General features: G+C 38.5%; 1 protein-coding gene across 1 annotated transcript in view; it reads right to left on the minus strand.

Moving 5' to 3' along the window:
* Positions 1–18102, minus strand: part of CDC42BPA (CDC42 binding protein kinase alpha) — a 190801-nt gene that overhangs the window by 138464 nt on the left and 34235 nt on the right. The window contains exon 2 of the mRNA XM_044450310.1: positions 714–805. Coding sequence (XP_044306245.1) covers positions 714–805 — 92 coding nt within the window. The remainder of the gene's footprint in view (positions 1–713; positions 806–18102) is intronic.

Below are 18102 nucleotides of genomic sequence, written 5' to 3' on the forward strand. Positions count from 1 at the left end.
ACATTCACGATCTCTCATGGAACTCCCACCAACCTTTCACAGAACCCTAGGATCTGAGGAAGCCTGACTGATTTAGAGTGTTATGGACACTGCCAGACCAGTCATAACCTTGCACCAAACAAGATTGACTATAAAGCTTCAACTACTGGATTTTCTTACAACAAATTCAAAGTAGCTTGCATCATTTTCCTCCTGCTGCTCTCAATGTTATTGCCACAGCAACAACTCTCTGAGGTAGGTTGGGCTGAGAGTCTGTAACCTGCCCAAAGCCACCCAATTGGCTCCATGGCTGAGTGATGACGAAAACCCTTTAAACTTGCTTTTAACTTGCATTACACATATGCAAGTTCAAGGGATGTCTGCAGGGAAGAATTTTCCAGGTAGTGAAATGACCCAGGAATGTAGCAGCACATGGGCAATTTTAGAGCACATTGTTTACAAAATTCACATGCAATTTACAGCTCAACATTAAAAGCACAAAAATACAATCAGCAAAGTACTTCAGATGCTCTTTGCTCAGGGCAAAAGACCTACAAAGTTGAAGTGAAGAGGCAATTGGATAAATTAAATGCAAAAACTCTATTAAATGCATTTCCATATCAGAACCCCACAGGTTTCCTCTACAATTTCATTGTACATACTGTGTTTCCACTTTATTAGTACATTTTATTATAAAATACTGCAGACACATTCAATCTGTAAGTAACTCTTACCTCTCCAAAGGCTCCGCGGCCAATCACCTTCAAGATTTCAAAGTCTTCTTTATGTAGTCGCATCTGTTTCACTTTAGAAGTGAAAGGCTTGGCTGAAACAAAGGAAAATATAAATAACTTTAAATGGCAAATGAACATTAACGTATTAAAAGTCTGTCAATGACTAAAACCTATCAATGGTTGCTACAACACATACTGCATAAAACTAATTCAAAGGGAGGGGATTTGTTGACTTGTTCTATGTAGAAAGCACTCCAAAGACATAGAGAAATCTTCTGTTTTTTTCTCTACAGCATTCACACATGAAATTTGAAACAATTTACAGAAGTACTCACAACTAAAATATTACAGACCTAACAAATTGTTCACTGCTGCAATGATTCCAACATGCATACTGCAAATAACTACCTTATTTTAGCCATTCTATTTTCCCAACATTTTGCAAAAGAGAAATAGTAAAAAAAGTTTGAAGGAAAGGGTTAAATATGCTCTCCTCCAGCACCACTACTCTAATAATCAAAATGAAAAATTCTAAAATTTTAAAATAGTCTCCATATTTCAACTATTCAACACCTTTAAGAATCAAATTGAAAGAATGTATTTGGGGAAAGAACTGTAAAAAAAGAGGCATCTGTAGTTTGTGATGTAATGTTATAAAGAGTTTCACCTGCCTTTTTTTTAAATCCTGCCAATCTGGCCATTCTTGAGATCTCGTAAAATACAAGCAGAGTCAATAGAATTCAAACTCTAAAATAACATAGATAATGTACAGAAGATTGCCATGAAGTAATCATATCAACCCAAAAATGGTAAACGAAGACTAGTCCCACACTAGGAAATATGTGGATTCTACCCATAAGATGGCCTAAAAATTAATATAAAATAAAAAATAAAGTAAAGTAAAAGTCTTCCATTTTAGTTGTGACACTGACAATTCAAGCTTTAATGGTACTGTTCACAGTACAATACTGCAATTATTTCCAATATGAATGCTATGATTTCTGGGACATGTTTATAGAATGCTTTTGTAAGTTATTCTTGTTTTCTGAAAGATGGGTAGAAAAGAATCTACTTTCAGCAAAATCACATATATGTCAAAAATCTAACAGCAAATCAATCAGAAGACTGGCTGATACGTTGATACTTTGGTATATTCCAGAGTTTCCATAGAAATAATGGAAGAACAAACCTTGGATAAGTTCCCATGACACTAAGGCATCATAAGAAGAAGCTTATATCAGTTGATTGTTCGCAGGCAATCTGCACCCTCTATGGCTTGCCTTCCTCCTTAGCCTTCCCACTGGTTTACACCATGTATCTGGGGCACCTTTGTGGTAGAACTGATTTTCTAGGTTCCTACATCAATACTGATTCTGCAATTGGCCTACTGAGATTTCCAGCTCACAAAGGAAACTACCCTGCCTCAATTTTCACATAACACTGTAAAAAGGAAATAATTTTTGAATCCTTTTAAATTCAGTAATGCATTCACAAACTTTCTAATAAATAAAAACTAGGAGAGATCTTGAGCAAGAGCACAAAACCAAGTGTCCACATTTAGCTTAGTAGTCCCCCAATGTCAATGTTCTTGTCAATTTCATCCCCTACCTCTGGGAACTCCCTGGCTAAGGAACTTTAAAAGGCTGCTTCGGATATCACCAAAGTGAAAGCTGCTTCCCATGCAAGTGCCACCTGGTTTTGGATCTCATCACCACTACTTTGTTTTTGTTGCTTCCCTCCACTGATCTCTATTGTTAGCTGTCAGATATGTATATGGATTAGAGGGCATTGAGTGGACTCATAAATATATGCAAATTTCAAGGCACTGCAGACAATTCAGGTAAAGATATTCAAATTTCAAGACAGAGGAGTGAGGGAGACTGGTAAATATACATGAATTTCTATGGCAGACCAGTAAAGTGGAAGGGCAAATTATGCAAATTTCATAATCATAGATTTTTGAAAGGGGGCACTTGCACAAGGACAAAAAATAGCACTTTAAAAAGGTTGCAAACACACTTGAGGCACTCCCTGGTGTCCTTTTTGTTTGTAGGAACATGAGGCAGAGAACACTGGCAAGGGATGAGGTGGGATAGCGGTAGCACAAAGAGACTGACTGGGGTTTTCACTACTCTTGCCAGGCATCAGTTAAGTCACCTTGCCAGGTTCAAATCTCTCAACATCGTGAAACCATGAACAACCCAACAAGCCATAAGTTCTCAGCATAGCTTGGCCATGAAAAATGAGCCACCTTGCAGAAACTGCATTAGGTTCAGGTGGGACAATAATGCACCGTGTGTGATCACCCATGGCATGTGGTCATGCCATGAACACCAGGACATTTTTAAAGTTAAAAAGAAGGTATGTAAAATTTCCCTGTGCTTGATCTGATTATTGATGGCACATATTTAATCACATTTGAAATATTTTGAATCATATTTTACAATGAAGGCACTATGTGCCTTAAGGCTCTTGTAAAGATTGAGCAATTCCCCAAGCAATCTATTTTGGAATAGTTTCTAATTTGAAACTTAATTTAATTTGCTATATCATCAACATCATAATAGTTTGCCTGTTATGTAATCATCTTCAATTTTTCAGTAGAGGAAAAAAATACACACCAGCTAAACAGTTTGGAAGACACTAGCCACATTCCTATGCAGCAACATACTAGGAATCTGGGTTGGGACACAATGGCTAAAGTCAGGTTGCTTACCTTCACGGTGAATTTGATTTTAATCAACAGTCAGTAAGGACTAGATTTAAATCATGGTTTTCTACATAATTTGCATGCATGCATGCCTTCCTTAACAGTAGGTAGAGGAACATCATTCAAATATTTCCAAACTGTGTCTCTTTTACAGTCTGCTGCCATTAAAGGTTTTCTCTTCCTTGGAAAGAATAATACAATAAACCTCAGGCTATACACAAAAATCTCCAAAGACCTGTGGAGTAGTCTGTTCAAGAGGTTTCACTTTCATTTTATTGCTTGCCCTCTTCACAGTTAGCTCCTTGAACAGATCTATTCCACTCCCAACAATCTTCTCCTAATCATTTAATTAGGAGAAGACTGAAATTTTTGAAATTTAGCCCTGAAGAAGTAAGGGGATGATTCTGTGTACATAGATTGCAAAAGAAAATGGGATTGAAGTCTTTTTCTCATCTCTATATGTTTATTTTATAACATTTTTGCTGTGAAGAAGAGGCATGTGATCTCTGCAGACACAAATTCACAGTTTTGAGAAATGCAAAGCCAAACAACTGTGATAGTATCTTCTCTAAGAAAAATTGCTCAATAATCTTACAAAAACCTCTGGAAGAGCATGACATTGTGAACAAACTAATGGCATTCATTTACCGAAACTTTTAAACATTGCATGAATATACAGCATCATGCTACATAATTAGGCTTTACATAGTTGAACGGTTTCACAATTAAAATCTAAATAGTTTCATAAGTAAAACTAATCCTTATTTCATGATGAATAATCTTTAGACTATAATATATCTTAAATAAGAAACTATCGTAAGATAGATTTTTTCCTCAAAAAACATTTTATTAAAAAAATCCAATTTAAATACAAAATCTGATTTAAGTCAAACAAATCTGATTTTAAAAAAATCATTGATTTTTATCCACTCTGCTTACTTTTAATTATTGTTCTTCAAGTGGTCATCTGCACATTCATATATATGGGCTCTGTGTCTGCAGGGGCCTGTTGTCAGAAAGATTTCCTAGTTAGACTTGATTTGGCAAGAATCCTTCCCCTCTTCCCACTGATATAGCTAGAAGGGGTGATTGTCCACATTCTCAGTTTCATTGAAAGCATTATTGTGGCCTCAATACTGAGGGGAGGTCGGTGAATGGGATCTAGGTGCTACAAGTTTACTAGCACAACAAACACGTATCTGAAAAGGCATCTTGAACACCACTGGGAAAGAGAAGAGAGAAAGGCAAAGGTGAAACAGGGGCTGGATGACAGGAGGTTATTGTTTTAAGGAGAAATGCAAAGGAAAAGAGAAACAAGTGGGTCCACCAAAACGAGTCTAGCTAGGAAATCTTCCAACCAATAAGCCACATGTAGGTGCTGAACCCATATATGTGATGTATGGAGGCCATGTAGAAGAACATATTAATTCCTTGCTGGTGAAAGGAGCCAAGAGGAAGCAGTAAAACAGTTTCTTTGTGAACAGTGAGCCAAAATTCTCAGCAACTCCCACATCTGAAGATAATCATTCTTTCACAGAAGTTTCACTGCTAACTCAGCTAAGGGCAGATTCCAATGTATGTATAAACAGAAAAAAGTCTTAGGATGTCCAGCATTCCCTAGCTGGCAAGCATATATAGGTTGAAGCATTTTTTCTAATCATAGTTCTAATCATGGTTTTCTAATCATCCCTTACACACTAAGGGGCCTAACCACAGCAGATACTGTTTGTTTGGCATAAGAAAAGTTCTCTTGGAAAAGATCAGATCATGAAGGCAACAAACCTCTGTAATTTTGCTTCCCAGCAACTGGTATCCAGAAGCATACCAACTCTGAACATGAAAGTTCAGATATTAGCAATTGTGGCTAATAATAACTTTTATGAATTCATCTAATCCCACTTTAACACTATCTAAGCCAATGACCATCACCACATGGGATCAAATTCCATAACTGCAATATGTGTTATGTCAAGAAGTTCACATATGCACAATGTCATATGACTGGAGAGTATCTGTTTCAAAGATACGTAAACTGGATAGTGATAATCAAATAGCAATATTGTAAGACATGATGTTGCCTTTATAGTTAAAACTGATAGTTCAAGCAGTCTATGTTAAAAACTGATCATTTTAAGCATTGTTAAAATTATTTCTCCAACTTGGCTGAAATGTGGCATAGTTTATCTACATATTAAGAATGTTTCTACTACCTTTCAATCATATAATCTTAGAAGAGTAGAGCTGGAAGAAACCTAGAAGACCATCGAGTCCAACCCCCTGCTCAATACAGGACTCCAAGTTAAAGCATCCCCAACTGCCTTTTGAATGCCTCCAGCAGGGTGGGAGAGCCCACACCCCTCTAGGTAATTGGTTCCATTGCTGTACTGCTCTAACAGTCAGGAAGTTTTTCTCAATGTTCAGCTGAAATCTGGCGTCCTGTAACTTAAGCACATCCTATTCCATGGCAGTTCACAGAAGAATTAAACAATTCAAATGCAAAACAAAAGGGTAAATGCCACAGCATTATAACAGCAGCACAGAAAGGTCAACGTGAAACCCTTAGGACAAGAATCATATGATGGCCAAATACAGTGGTGCCTTGTACTTCAAACTTAATTCGTTTCAGGAGGCCATTTGAACTCTGAATCATTTGAAGTCCAAAGCAATTTTCCTCATTAGAAAAAAGGGAAAGTGAATTAATCTGTTCCCAGACCCTAACCCAATACACTGAAAAAGATTGAAAATGCATGCACTGAAAACAATAGAAAAAGCACACACTGAAAAGGCACTGAGAACAATCAAAAAGGCACGCACTGAAAAAGCACTGAAAATGACTGGAAACTTGGGCACAGAACACATGATGTTTCTGCACAGACCACATTTTTTTCACTGTGCTTGCAGTTTGAACTTAGAAGCATTGTTTGAACCTTGGAACAATGTTATTCTCAATTTTAGCATTTGAACTTTGGAACATTTGAACTTAGGGGTGTTTGAAGTATGGGGCACCTCTGTAGATCCATTTAGAAATAATTGACAGTTGTTGAAGTGCCCCAAAGTTTTCTGCATATGACCAGTTTTTGTGCTCTGCCTCATAATGTACCTTCCTTTTTTGCTCTTGCAAATGGATCCAAAAATTTTAGCAAATGGCAGGGATCTTGTCCACCTATTTTTGTGAAAAGCCAGAGTCTTAAGGATGTTATAAACTCCCTGCAGTTTTAAATAGGAAGTGCAAATATTGTCAGTTAGAGCAGAGAACACAAGGCTTTCAAGACAGACAATCAGACCTTGAATAAGGTGGCTTCTTTTGCTTCTTTAACAGGAGTTACTTTGTGCAAATATGGTACTGAAACAGTTTAACATGGCAATCCCTTTTGAAATTATTGCACATTAATCATGATTGCACTTAACTGTCAATCAGAAGGGTAGACAGGGGAATGATTACGGCATGCAGCTGAACATATGTTTAATCCATTCATGTAAAGTCTCTGGAAATATCTTCACTGAAAGTGAGAACTGCAAAAAGCAATTTACAGTGGAAAAGTGACCAAATAAAAATGGCTACAAGCTCTTCTGGTATCATCATTAGGACTGAAGCTAATACGGTGAGATTTTCAGTTTCACAGTTTGACAAAAGATCTGCAAAATATTGCTGCAGTCCAGAAGGATGATGGCAGCAAAGTGCAAAAAGGATTTCCCTCCTGTAACTCTTCTTTCATAATCTATATATAGATAAAATTGGGGTGGGGTGAGACAAAAAATACTGTAAAGCTACACTGGTGTTAACATAATCCTAAATGAAAGAAGAGATAGAATGTATAAGACTACTTTAGTCTACTGTCAAAGCCAAGTATGGAATGAGAATGGGAAAAGAAGGAAGCATGTATTCCAAGGGTGGCCATACTTGCTCAACATATGGTAAATGCCAGATATTTGAGAGCCACAAGACATGAACATTTATTTATTTATATCATTTATGTATTATCATTTTATGAAAGTGTGTTCTTGCTTATCAGTGCATGATTTTTAAAAATGTGCATGATAAGACACATAGACACCCGGAACACTAACTGTTGGATGCTCTTCCCAAAGAAATGGATCTTTATAAATGAAAACTACGCAAAGCAAATGTCATACTAATCAAGAAGAGCGGGGGGCGGGGGGGTTAACTCTGTCACAGACAGAATCCTGGCAATTATAGTTCAATGAGAAGTGCTGAGAATTCTTTGTTCAGAATTCTAACCTGAAGATCATGACTTCCATCAGGGACCTTTGAAGGAGCTGCAGAAGGAACAAGAAGCAACAAGGCAGCCACCTTCAGGGGCTGTCAAATAACACACATTCTCTTTTGAGCTGTGACTGGTCCCCAATCTCTCCACATTCAGGAAGGAGTTCAAGATGCCATTTTCAACGTTTAGTCAGCAGAAGCAACACAGGGATGCTGGAATGAGCTCTTGCAAGGCCACTCACCTCACCCACTATCTTCCTAGCCTCAAAAGAGCTGACCCCAACATGTCCCACCCGCTTCTGCTGACAAGTGCAGAGGTGCTTTGGTTGTTCTGCTGCTCCAGGTAGCAAATCCTGTGCTGTTACTGGACGTGGCAGAGGCCACAGTGGTTATTCTGGCAGTGGCAGCACTTCCTCAGCGTCTTTAGCTGCAGAGGCCTCAGCTACAGCCCTACCCCTGGTGAAGACGCCAAAGATGGAATGCAGTCCACATGGAACATTGTTACTTTCAGTCCCTCTTCCATTCCCACCCAATTACCCCACATTCTTCTTGAAGGCCTGAAAGAAGAGCTAGTGGTAGGCCTGCATCTGCTTCATGCTATCACTGGGATCCAGACTTGGAGTGGAAAATGAGGGCTCTGAGCCCTCTGTGAGCCATGAAAGAAACTCAAAGAGCTGCATGATGCTCCTGAGCATTGGTTTGGCCACCCCCCCACCCCGTATATTCCAAGCTGTCACACATACCCCCACACAAAAGCTTTAATGGGACTAGGTATCAATTTTGTCCCATGCAGATGAAGACAAAGCCTATAGTCCGCAGTAATGGAAGCTGGATAACAATGTTATCTAGATCAAGGTTGAATACACAAACAAACTCCCTTATAACAGAGTGATAACTCTGTTTTCACTCTTTAAAATAATTCTTCACATACTTTTTCTGACAAATAGAAAATGACAGCATCTGTAAAAGAAATTTGAAGGGATTTCCTGCGAATGTGAAGTACCTCCACAGATTCCTGTCATATAATGGTATGGGTAGGAAAATAGCATTTTTGATTCCTAGCAGTGTGTAAAAAAGCAGTCTGTTTCTAGCAATATGTTTGGTCATCGGGAGATCACCGAAATATAAATGGCTTTACCCTAGTTTACCTCTATCTGCAACCCAAATAAGCAAAGAATTTAATATCAGAATAGAAAGGCCATTGTTTTCCTGTAAGCAATAAATTAATGGTAGAGTTTTTAAAATATGTACTGTCTTGTTAAGTAGCTTGACCTAGGGTGCCTACTAAGGAACGGCCCTTTTCATTAGTGACAATCCTGTTATGGAATGGCCTCCCCAGCAAGGGTTGTCTGGTGCTTACACTGTAGCCTTTTTGGCTCCAAATGGAGAAATTTTTATTGTTCCAGGCATTTTAGTTATTTAGCTTTTATTGTTTGAAATCTGTAATTTTAGAATGTTATATCAATGTTTCTTTTTTACTTTGGTTTTATACCTTTAGAAGTTTTATACACTGTTTCTCCAAGCTGTATGATGTGGCTTTCACTGTTGTGAACAAGAGCTTTGGCTGCTATACTGTGCAGTAAATAAAGAACTGAGCAACATGTTTGGGCAGAAAGGCAGGATACAAAGTCAATAAACTTTGAAGGAAAGAAAATACAAGTCCTTTACCAGCCAACAAACAGATTATAAATATGTACACATACCAATGGAAAGAGCCAAGTTGATCATATTAGGCAGAAGAAAGCACATGATCTACTTGTGACTTATGATAATTGCTGGTTGCTGTAGTTCTTGCAAAGAACACTAGATTAGCTCTTATTCTCATACCAAGGAACCTATGTTACTAAACAACAGTGCACATTCAGGATTATTTAACACAAATTACTTCTGCCTTTACAGTTAAGAGATTTGAGTATGTACTCTTAGTTTGCAAATCGAATACTCATGGTAGATCATCAGGATTCTAGTTAAAAACAAGTAGTACATGCAAGAGCAAATTCAACTCACTCCTGCAATCTCTTATCTGGCTCTGGACTCACTTAACACATGCTTACCTTTTGAATATTTGGGCACTGTTAAATCTACCATGCACAGGGCAGGAAACATACTTCAAATTCCTAAGCTCCTGTAAACAACTTTAGGAATCAGGCTGGAACCAGCTGAAAGTTCTCCCACAACATGCTTTAAAATAGTGATGAAAACTATGTATATAGTCTGATTTTCCAGAAAGATCCAGTGAGCTATGTGCCACAGAAAACAATAGGAAACTTCTTCGGAAAAAAACATCACTGCAACGCTTCCCTAAAGGCAAGTTCTCATCAGCACTGTCCTTCATATCTGCACAGAAGTTAGTTTGCTTCTCATCCTCTGGTGTGTTCCACTTCCATGTGTGACAAGCTAGCTGAAACAGTCATGGAAAGGGCTGGTATACAGTCACCATGTCATGGTTTAGGTTGCCAGGAATTTTTCCATGCCTAAGCATAATTTACATCACCCAGATGCAGATTTATCTGTAGTGAAAACATCACATACCAAAGAACTATTATATATAAAATAGTAAAAATATGAAAAAACACTGTATGTCAAGAGTTTTCAGAATCAGATACTGATTGATACAAAAAAGTGAAGCTAGTTTTCTAAATGCTTCTAGCCTACATCAAGTGTGTATATACAGAGAATATTATTTTCATACTTTTCTAGTAAGCTTATTTGGTTATATAGGCACAAAATTTTGCTCTCAGGTGGGTCTCTTATTTATGGTTTTTTTGTATGCCGTCCCATTACTAAAAAAGTCTTTGGGCGGCTTACAGAGAGCGAACCAAAAAACCCCAGAATCCGTAACAGTAAGACGCATCTTTAAAAAAAAAAAGTACACTGCATCTAAAATAGTAATAAAAACAAGGATAAAACCAGTCAATTATTAAAATATTGAGAAAATAAAAAGGTCCCTCTATTCCTTTTGGTGCCAGGTGAACCTCCCTGGGGAACAAATTCCACAGTCAGGGCTCCACAATTGAAAAGGCCCTTCTCTTAGTAATTGCCCTCCTGATTTTCTTCAAAGAGGGTTCCTGGAGAAGGGCCTCTGCCTCTGATCTCAAGGGGCAGGCTGGCACATAGGGAAGAAGGTGTTCCTTCAGGTATCCAGAACCCAAGCTGTTTAGGGCCTTATAGGTTATCACCAACACCTCACATTTATTTATTTATTATTTAAAATGTTTTTTATGCCGCCCCCATCACAACAAATCCTTGGGGCGGCTCACAACAAAAACAAAACAATTATACACAACAATTATACAACAAAAATATTAAAACCAGGTGCATCTCGGCTTAAAAGATTTAAAATCCTATAAATACCAATAAATTAACAATTAAAATAAGTTTTAAATAAAAAGGTCTTAGCCTGGCGCCGAAAAACAAATAAAGACCGCGCCAGGTGGACCTCTCTGGGGAGAGCATTCCATAGGTGGGGCGCCACCACAGAGAAAGCCCTCCTCCGGCTACTCACCCTCCTAATATCTTTCACGGAGGGTTCCCGGAGAAGGGCATCTGTTGCTGATCACAAGGGGCGGGAGGGCATATATGGACGCAAGCGTTCCTTTAGATACCCAGGACCCAAGCCGTTGAGGGCTTTATAAGTCATAACCAACACCTTGAATTGGGTCCGAACTTCAATGGGGAACCAGTGGAGCTGACGGAGAACTGGGGTTATATGAGAACAATGCCCAGTCCCCGTCAGCAGCCTGGCAGCTCTATTCTGCACCAATTGAAGTATCTGGAACATCTTCAAGGGTAGCCCCATGTAGAGCGCGTTGCAGAAATCTAATCGGGAAGTTACCAACACGTGTGTCACTGTCGCCAGTCAGTCATTCTCCAGGAAGGGACGCAGCTGGTGGATCAGCCGAAACTGAAGGAAAGTGCTCCTCGCCACCGCCGTCACCTGAGCTTCTAGAGACAGCTCAGGTTCGAGGAGCACTCCTAAGCTGCAAACCCTGTCCCTCAGAGGGAGTGCAACCCCATTTAGGACAAGGCCCAAGTCCCCCATCCCGAGGCCTGAACCACCCAGACCCAAATTGGGCCCAGACTTCCAACTCGTAGCCAGTGTAAGCAATATAGGACGGGCGTGATATGGGAATATCTGCCAGTCCCCGTTAGTAACCTGGCCGCTCTATTCTGGACCAATTGAAGTATCTGGTCCATCTTCAAGGGTAGCCCCACATAGAGCACATTGCAATAGTCCAAATGGGAGGTTACGAGAGCATGGGTCACCATAGCCAGGCACTGCTCATCCAGGTAGGAACACAGCTGAGGTATCAGCTGAAGTTGAAGGAAAGCGCTCCTCGCCACTGCCAGTACCTGACGGTCTTACAGTGTTGATATCCTATGAGTATGCCATATATATCAATCTGAGGTGTCAAAACTTTGGTGAAAGACCTACCCTAAAGCAATAAAATTCAAACTGTGGTTCACATACAACAGAAGATACTATGCTTTAAAGAAAAGTTGGAAAATAATACTCCAAGGCATAAACTGCTTGGGACTGTCTGATTGACTCAAGCAGCCTTAGATAAGGGGGGAAATCAGCAAAGGTAGCAAGTTATCTACAAATACCCTTTGAGCAATGTTAAGGTCGGGGGATAAAACACAAGCATTTGTGCTAGGGGCACAGAGTATGAGAAATCAAATGCAAGAGTTAATGTTAGGGTATTTAAGTTCTGCTTTCCTTTTTCATACAAATCTATATAACAAACTGGAAACAACACGTAACATGCTTTTCCAACTTGTGGTTCTGGAAAACTTACTACTAAAATAATATTCCTTAAAGTAAAATGGCAAAAAATATTTTTCTAGGACACAGTAGCCAATCCAATTCTGAATCATGCCTATAACTAATTAGTGTTTCCTTATTTAAAATATATGTATTAGAATGTGTAGTTGCTGGTTAAGATGCTAGTTTAAACTTTCTGGCACTGAATATTTTCTAAGACTGTTTACTTTGTAATCTATAGTTCCAATAAACACCCTGTATTCATGTGAAGCAAAACAGTGGTTTCCATGCCACATCTGTTTATATATCTTATCCTGCCAATTATGCTCTTGCGAATACAGCACATTATTCTGTTTATTTTTTAATATTAGGATTTCATTTACTATTTTACATGTATGTGAAAGGCTAGTTTAGGGTACTTAAACTATGGTACAATTCTTAGACTTGGGGTTGCACGAAGTAAAAAGGACAAATATATCTAATGAGTTTTTCTAGCCATGCTGATATGTGTACTGTTCTCTCTCAAATATTTGGTAACACAGCTGATTCTTATAGGCATAAGTCCTCTGAGATTCTCAGCACAGCACCCCTTTCTTGCTGAATCTGAAATGTTATTACTCTAGGCAACATTGAACATGCCTACAACTGAGGAAGTACACTCATCTTTTTATTTTTAAATCAACTCCTTGTCCAAAGACCATCTCCTATTTGTGAGATGGCAGTTTTGTCTTGCTTGCCTGGGGTGCTTATGCTCACAGAGAACATAAGGATTCTCCAGTGCTTCCAAATGTGTTTCCTGCCTGAGAAGACTATTCTAGCCTTCTGACCCCAGTCTAATGAGCAACTACATTAAGTATAAAAAGAAACATAAATCATGGATTTCTTTTCAGGATTGCCCTTCGGAGAAGAAAAGCTTATCATCTGTTAGGAATTATTAGTTACAGGCAACTCCTTGCAGGTGCATTGTCCACAAATACTGAATACACATAACACATCAGAATGCACATAACAGACCTTAGCTCCTTAGTCTTAGAAGTGGCACTCACATGTCTTCACTATCATGAAATACTCTGAAGGGCATTGGAATCCCTGGGAATCTACAAGGTTTGCAAAGATTCTTTTCTCCATTCAGGCATTATTGAATGTATTTACTCTTATCATAGTCTTGTGGGATGTAAGGCAATCAGGACAATCATGGAGCACTGAAAAACCAATGAAGACCTCAATTAATATACTGTCCTTATGCTGCTACTGAACCTGGAAGCTGTTGCTGGTTATGCCCCCTCACAGCAGCCATTTTGTGGTCAAGTCTGTGACACTTAAAAGTCCAAATGTGCCCACAAGTTCAAAACAGCTGGGACTCCTGCTTGAAGCTTTGAGGGAGCTGATCCATTGCAGTGAGGTAATTGTGTTAGATGAAGTTAAACAAGCATATCCCACAGAACAGTCAACATGGTCTCACTGGATTTTCTTGGTCACTTGCACAAAATTGCCAGGTGAAAGGACCCTCAGCCAGGCAGTACTTATAAAGATCTTATAAAGCATAGCTATTACCTGGACCTTTAGTTTGCTGGCTCCAAGGAACTGCCAGGCAAGATGGGAGTCTCCAAGGCAGACTATTTCCCAATGATTAAAGGCCTTCAGTGAAAGACAGGGAGTTGGTCTCAAAGATGTGTCCACAGATATATGTTCCACAGATTTAACCTTTCTCCACAATCTTTTAAGCTCCAAAGGAGAACACCCCTCCAGTTTAAGGAACCAGAGTAAATTCGAAGCAAATGTTTCCTAGTGCAGATGGATCAACTGACACTGCATCAGTATCAATGGAGACTGCACATTTGAATGATCACAGCCATTAGAAAAAATAATGTAGCCATAATGAGCAACCCTAAATACATTCTGTCTAACAAGCATATGCAACCCCTATAGTAAGACACCTACCAAAGGCACATACCTTACCAGGACTAAGAAGAATCCCTCAACCTTTTCCTCTTCTTTAGGACTGTAACTTGTTGCTCACCTAATTCTCACCCAGAGGAAGCAAACAAACAAGCAATACAAGAAAGTATATGGCTAGCTTCCATTGCCTGCTTGCTCCCTGACTCTCTACTTTGCAGGCAAGCAGAAATGGTGAGAAAAAGAGCAGTTCTGGGGACAGCAGAAGTGAGGGACTGGGCTGACCAGGAGGAGGACATTGAGAGTATCTTGCCTAAGAGTCTCCAAAAACTGGCACAAGCATGGGTTTCTAGTTACTTCAGAGAGAAGTGCATAACAAATACAAGCAAACAGCTATTTTCTGTAAAACAGATCCTAATATTTAAACCAGGTATGTTCCATTTTCAAATTTTCATGCATTATCCTTAACTAGAACAAATATTTATCCATTTGAAATTCACATTCAATCACTCATATGCATTCTGCATCAGAAGTCTGTAGGAACACAAAGAGTGCCTTGCCAAACAGTAGAATAGGTCCCACTGGATTCAAATCTGATGACCACAGCCATCACCTTGAACAATTAGTCCTCTGAAGTCTCAGACTGTAAGGATTCTCCTATGCTGTTCCAGGACTGCTTGGGCTTACAATCTAAGCACACATGTAACTATCTAATAACCAGATCAATCTCAGTACTTTTAGCTTTTCCTTATGAGTATTTAACTTAACTATATCTCATTTTTATTTGAACTAAGTGGACATCCAAACCTTAAATTATAACATGCTGCTAAATAAATCTGAATGCAATACTGTTATTCTGAATAGTGGAATAATTTTTTCCCTTCATGGTGAATGCACATATTAATAGAATTCAAGATATCATTCAGGGTAAACATATGATCATTCCATGCAGGGTAAGAGACTCAGGAGAGGCAATCTTTGCCCTCCACCATGCATATTTAATCAGATGGGCTTTTCTGCCATCTAACTGAAACATTTAGAGGAAACAAGGGGGAGGGAACAAGGCTGGGAAGATTGCAGGATGGCTTATATACTGGTGTCTTCCCTCCCCTCCCACAAGAACATTTCCTTTTACCTCTCTCCAAGGTTCCTTTCTGACCTCTGAGAGCATCCAGCATGGTTCTTTCTGTACCAGCTGCAAGGGGGATGGTGCTGGCACTCCGATTTTCATCCCACTCTTAGACCTCCGAAATTTCCTGTTGTCTCTCATATGCTGTCTAAGATTGTTCCCTTACTGTGTGCCCACCTGAAGCAGTTTAATATCAGCAATAATGACAAATATACCATTCATCAAAAGTAAAATAAAAGATTCAGCCATAGGTTATAGAGGATTGCCATCTACCCCCATCTAACTCTGCCTGACAGTATGGCCTGGTCCTCACTAGCCCCTTGGGTTATCTCTAGGGCTGCTGGCACTGGTGTTTCAGCTAAGAATCCAATCCCACCTTTTCCTAAGATTACTGGGCATCTTTTCTGTTTAGAAGGTATTATTACAGATACTTGGTTTTGCAGTTCTTAAAGTTGTGGATTTGTTTCTACAGAGATCACATGCCTCTTCTTCACAGTAAAAATGTTGTAAAACAAACATATAGAGTTGAAAAAAACCTCAATCTCATTATTCCTTTGCAAATCTATATACACAGAATCAACTTCTTACCTTTTAAAGTGCGAAGTTTCAAAAAATTAAATGAATAGAAGAATATTGTTGGGTATGGAACAGATCTGTATAAGGAGCTAAGTGTGAGGAGGGAGGGACAAGCAGTAAAAATGAGTGAAAACTTTTGAGTAGAATACTCAAGTCTTCGGCTCTTTTTGTGCATAGCCTGAAGTTTACCATATCATTCTTTCCCTGGAGGAAAAAACCTATAATGGCAGCAGGCCCTAAAAGGGATGCAGTTTGGAAATGTCTTAATGACATTCTTCTTTCTACAGATCAGGAAGGCATGCATGCAAATTATGTAGAAAACCATGATTTAAATCTAGTCTTACTGACTAATGATTCGATCTGATTTAAATCAAATCCACCCTAGCAGAATAAAGAGTCACTCTTTCTCTATAATTTAGACTTGCATCTTCATAGCACAATTTTTATTTGCTTGTCAAACATGGAGGCAGAAGTATGCAAGTACTATGCTATCAACTAGTTTCTAACGCCAGAAAGAGGTATTTTCTGAATGAGCATTACAGAGATCAGCAAAAGCTGAAGTGAAAAACAACATCAAGCAGATCTGCCATAGACAGTAAAAGAGGTGGATGCTCTGGATTCCTCCAATACATTTAGCAACCTCCAGATAAACAATACAAGAAATACACACATGAAAAGTGTATTCATTTGTGGGCTGAGTCAATCCCAGTTAGCAAACATACTCTTACGGTCTCGCCAATAATGGAAGAACAGGCCAAAAGAGAGTTATAGTTTTCATTTCTCAGAGTCATGTGAGTAAATGTTAGTTGTTATGTAGCAAATAAGGGTGTTACCTGTGTAAACTGCATTGCTGGAAAAATTTCACATGGTAAAATTAGCTCATTGTCAAAACACTGTCTTTCTCTATTGAATATATTTCCAGTTTATTTTAAAAAGTAAAGGTTTTTTTAAAATCCTATATTGGAATTAAATATAACAGGAGTTCTGACCATTCACACATATGAGTTTGACAGTAATATTTTGGAGTTGTACAGTAATGGGTATATTACACACATTCTTGGTACCTCTTAGGAATAAACTTGTCTGGTCAATGGCTAACAAAATGTAAAGAAGAATTTATTGGCATCTTTCAACCCCTCAATATACTCAGAAGTATTGTGAAGTAATGTTTACAAAGTCTCATTTGTTTGTAAAGAAGCAAGAGCACATAGCATAGTAGTCCTATATGGATAATGTTCTGTTGATTCTATAAAATGTCTTAATACATGTTTACTATACCTACAAATAACTTATCTCTATTTCATTTTTAAATGCATTGTTCTTTGTCAAATGCTTGCATTTTTAAAACTTTCATCACAAAATAAAATCTTGTCTTATTCAAAGAAAGAGTACTGATATTAAATATGCAACCTCTGCAAGTCCCTAGATTATGATGACTTCAGTTTTAAACATTGAGAAAATGTAGTTAGCACACGAAAAGATATCCATGCCTTTTTGTAATATTTTCAAAAATAGTACTTAGGGAAAATGTTCAGCTTTATGTCACTTAGATCACAAGGTTTCAAAATAAGAAGTCAAACATCCCCAAGTATCCCATAAGAAAACAGGTGCTTTTAAGGCTACAGTTTTACTATATTTCAGCATTCTGAAATATAGCCTTAGTATAAGTTGATGTATGAGCTTAGGCAAATATGCAGAATACACACACACACACAATTTCTATAGCACCCAAAATCTGAAACTCCCTTAAGTAGTGAATGACAATTAACAAATACAAACAAAATATCAAAATAGAACAATTATAACATCAAAAATTACATTAACATTTAACAACTAAAAATCTAACACCAGTCCATACTGTAGTGCCTTCTAAAGAACAGATGGTAATACCCCATCCCATTTGTTATTTGGAGTTGGTAAATGCCTTGGAAAAGAGGGTTGTCTTAACTTGGTACTGAATAGATAGTAAAGCTGGCAAGAGACAGGCCTTGGTGGGGAAATCATTCCATAATTTTGGAGCTACCACTGAAGGCTCTCCTTGTTGCTACCAAGAGCCAAGCCTCCCTCAGTGATGTCATCTGGAGGAAG

Source organism: Varanus komodoensis, unplaced genomic scaffold (genome assembly GCF_004798865.1).
Source record: "Varanus komodoensis strain SLA01 unplaced genomic scaffold, ASM479886v1 scaffold1, whole genome shotgun sequence".
NCBI lineage: Eukaryota > Metazoa > Chordata > Lepidosauria > Squamata > Varanidae > Varanus > Varanus komodoensis.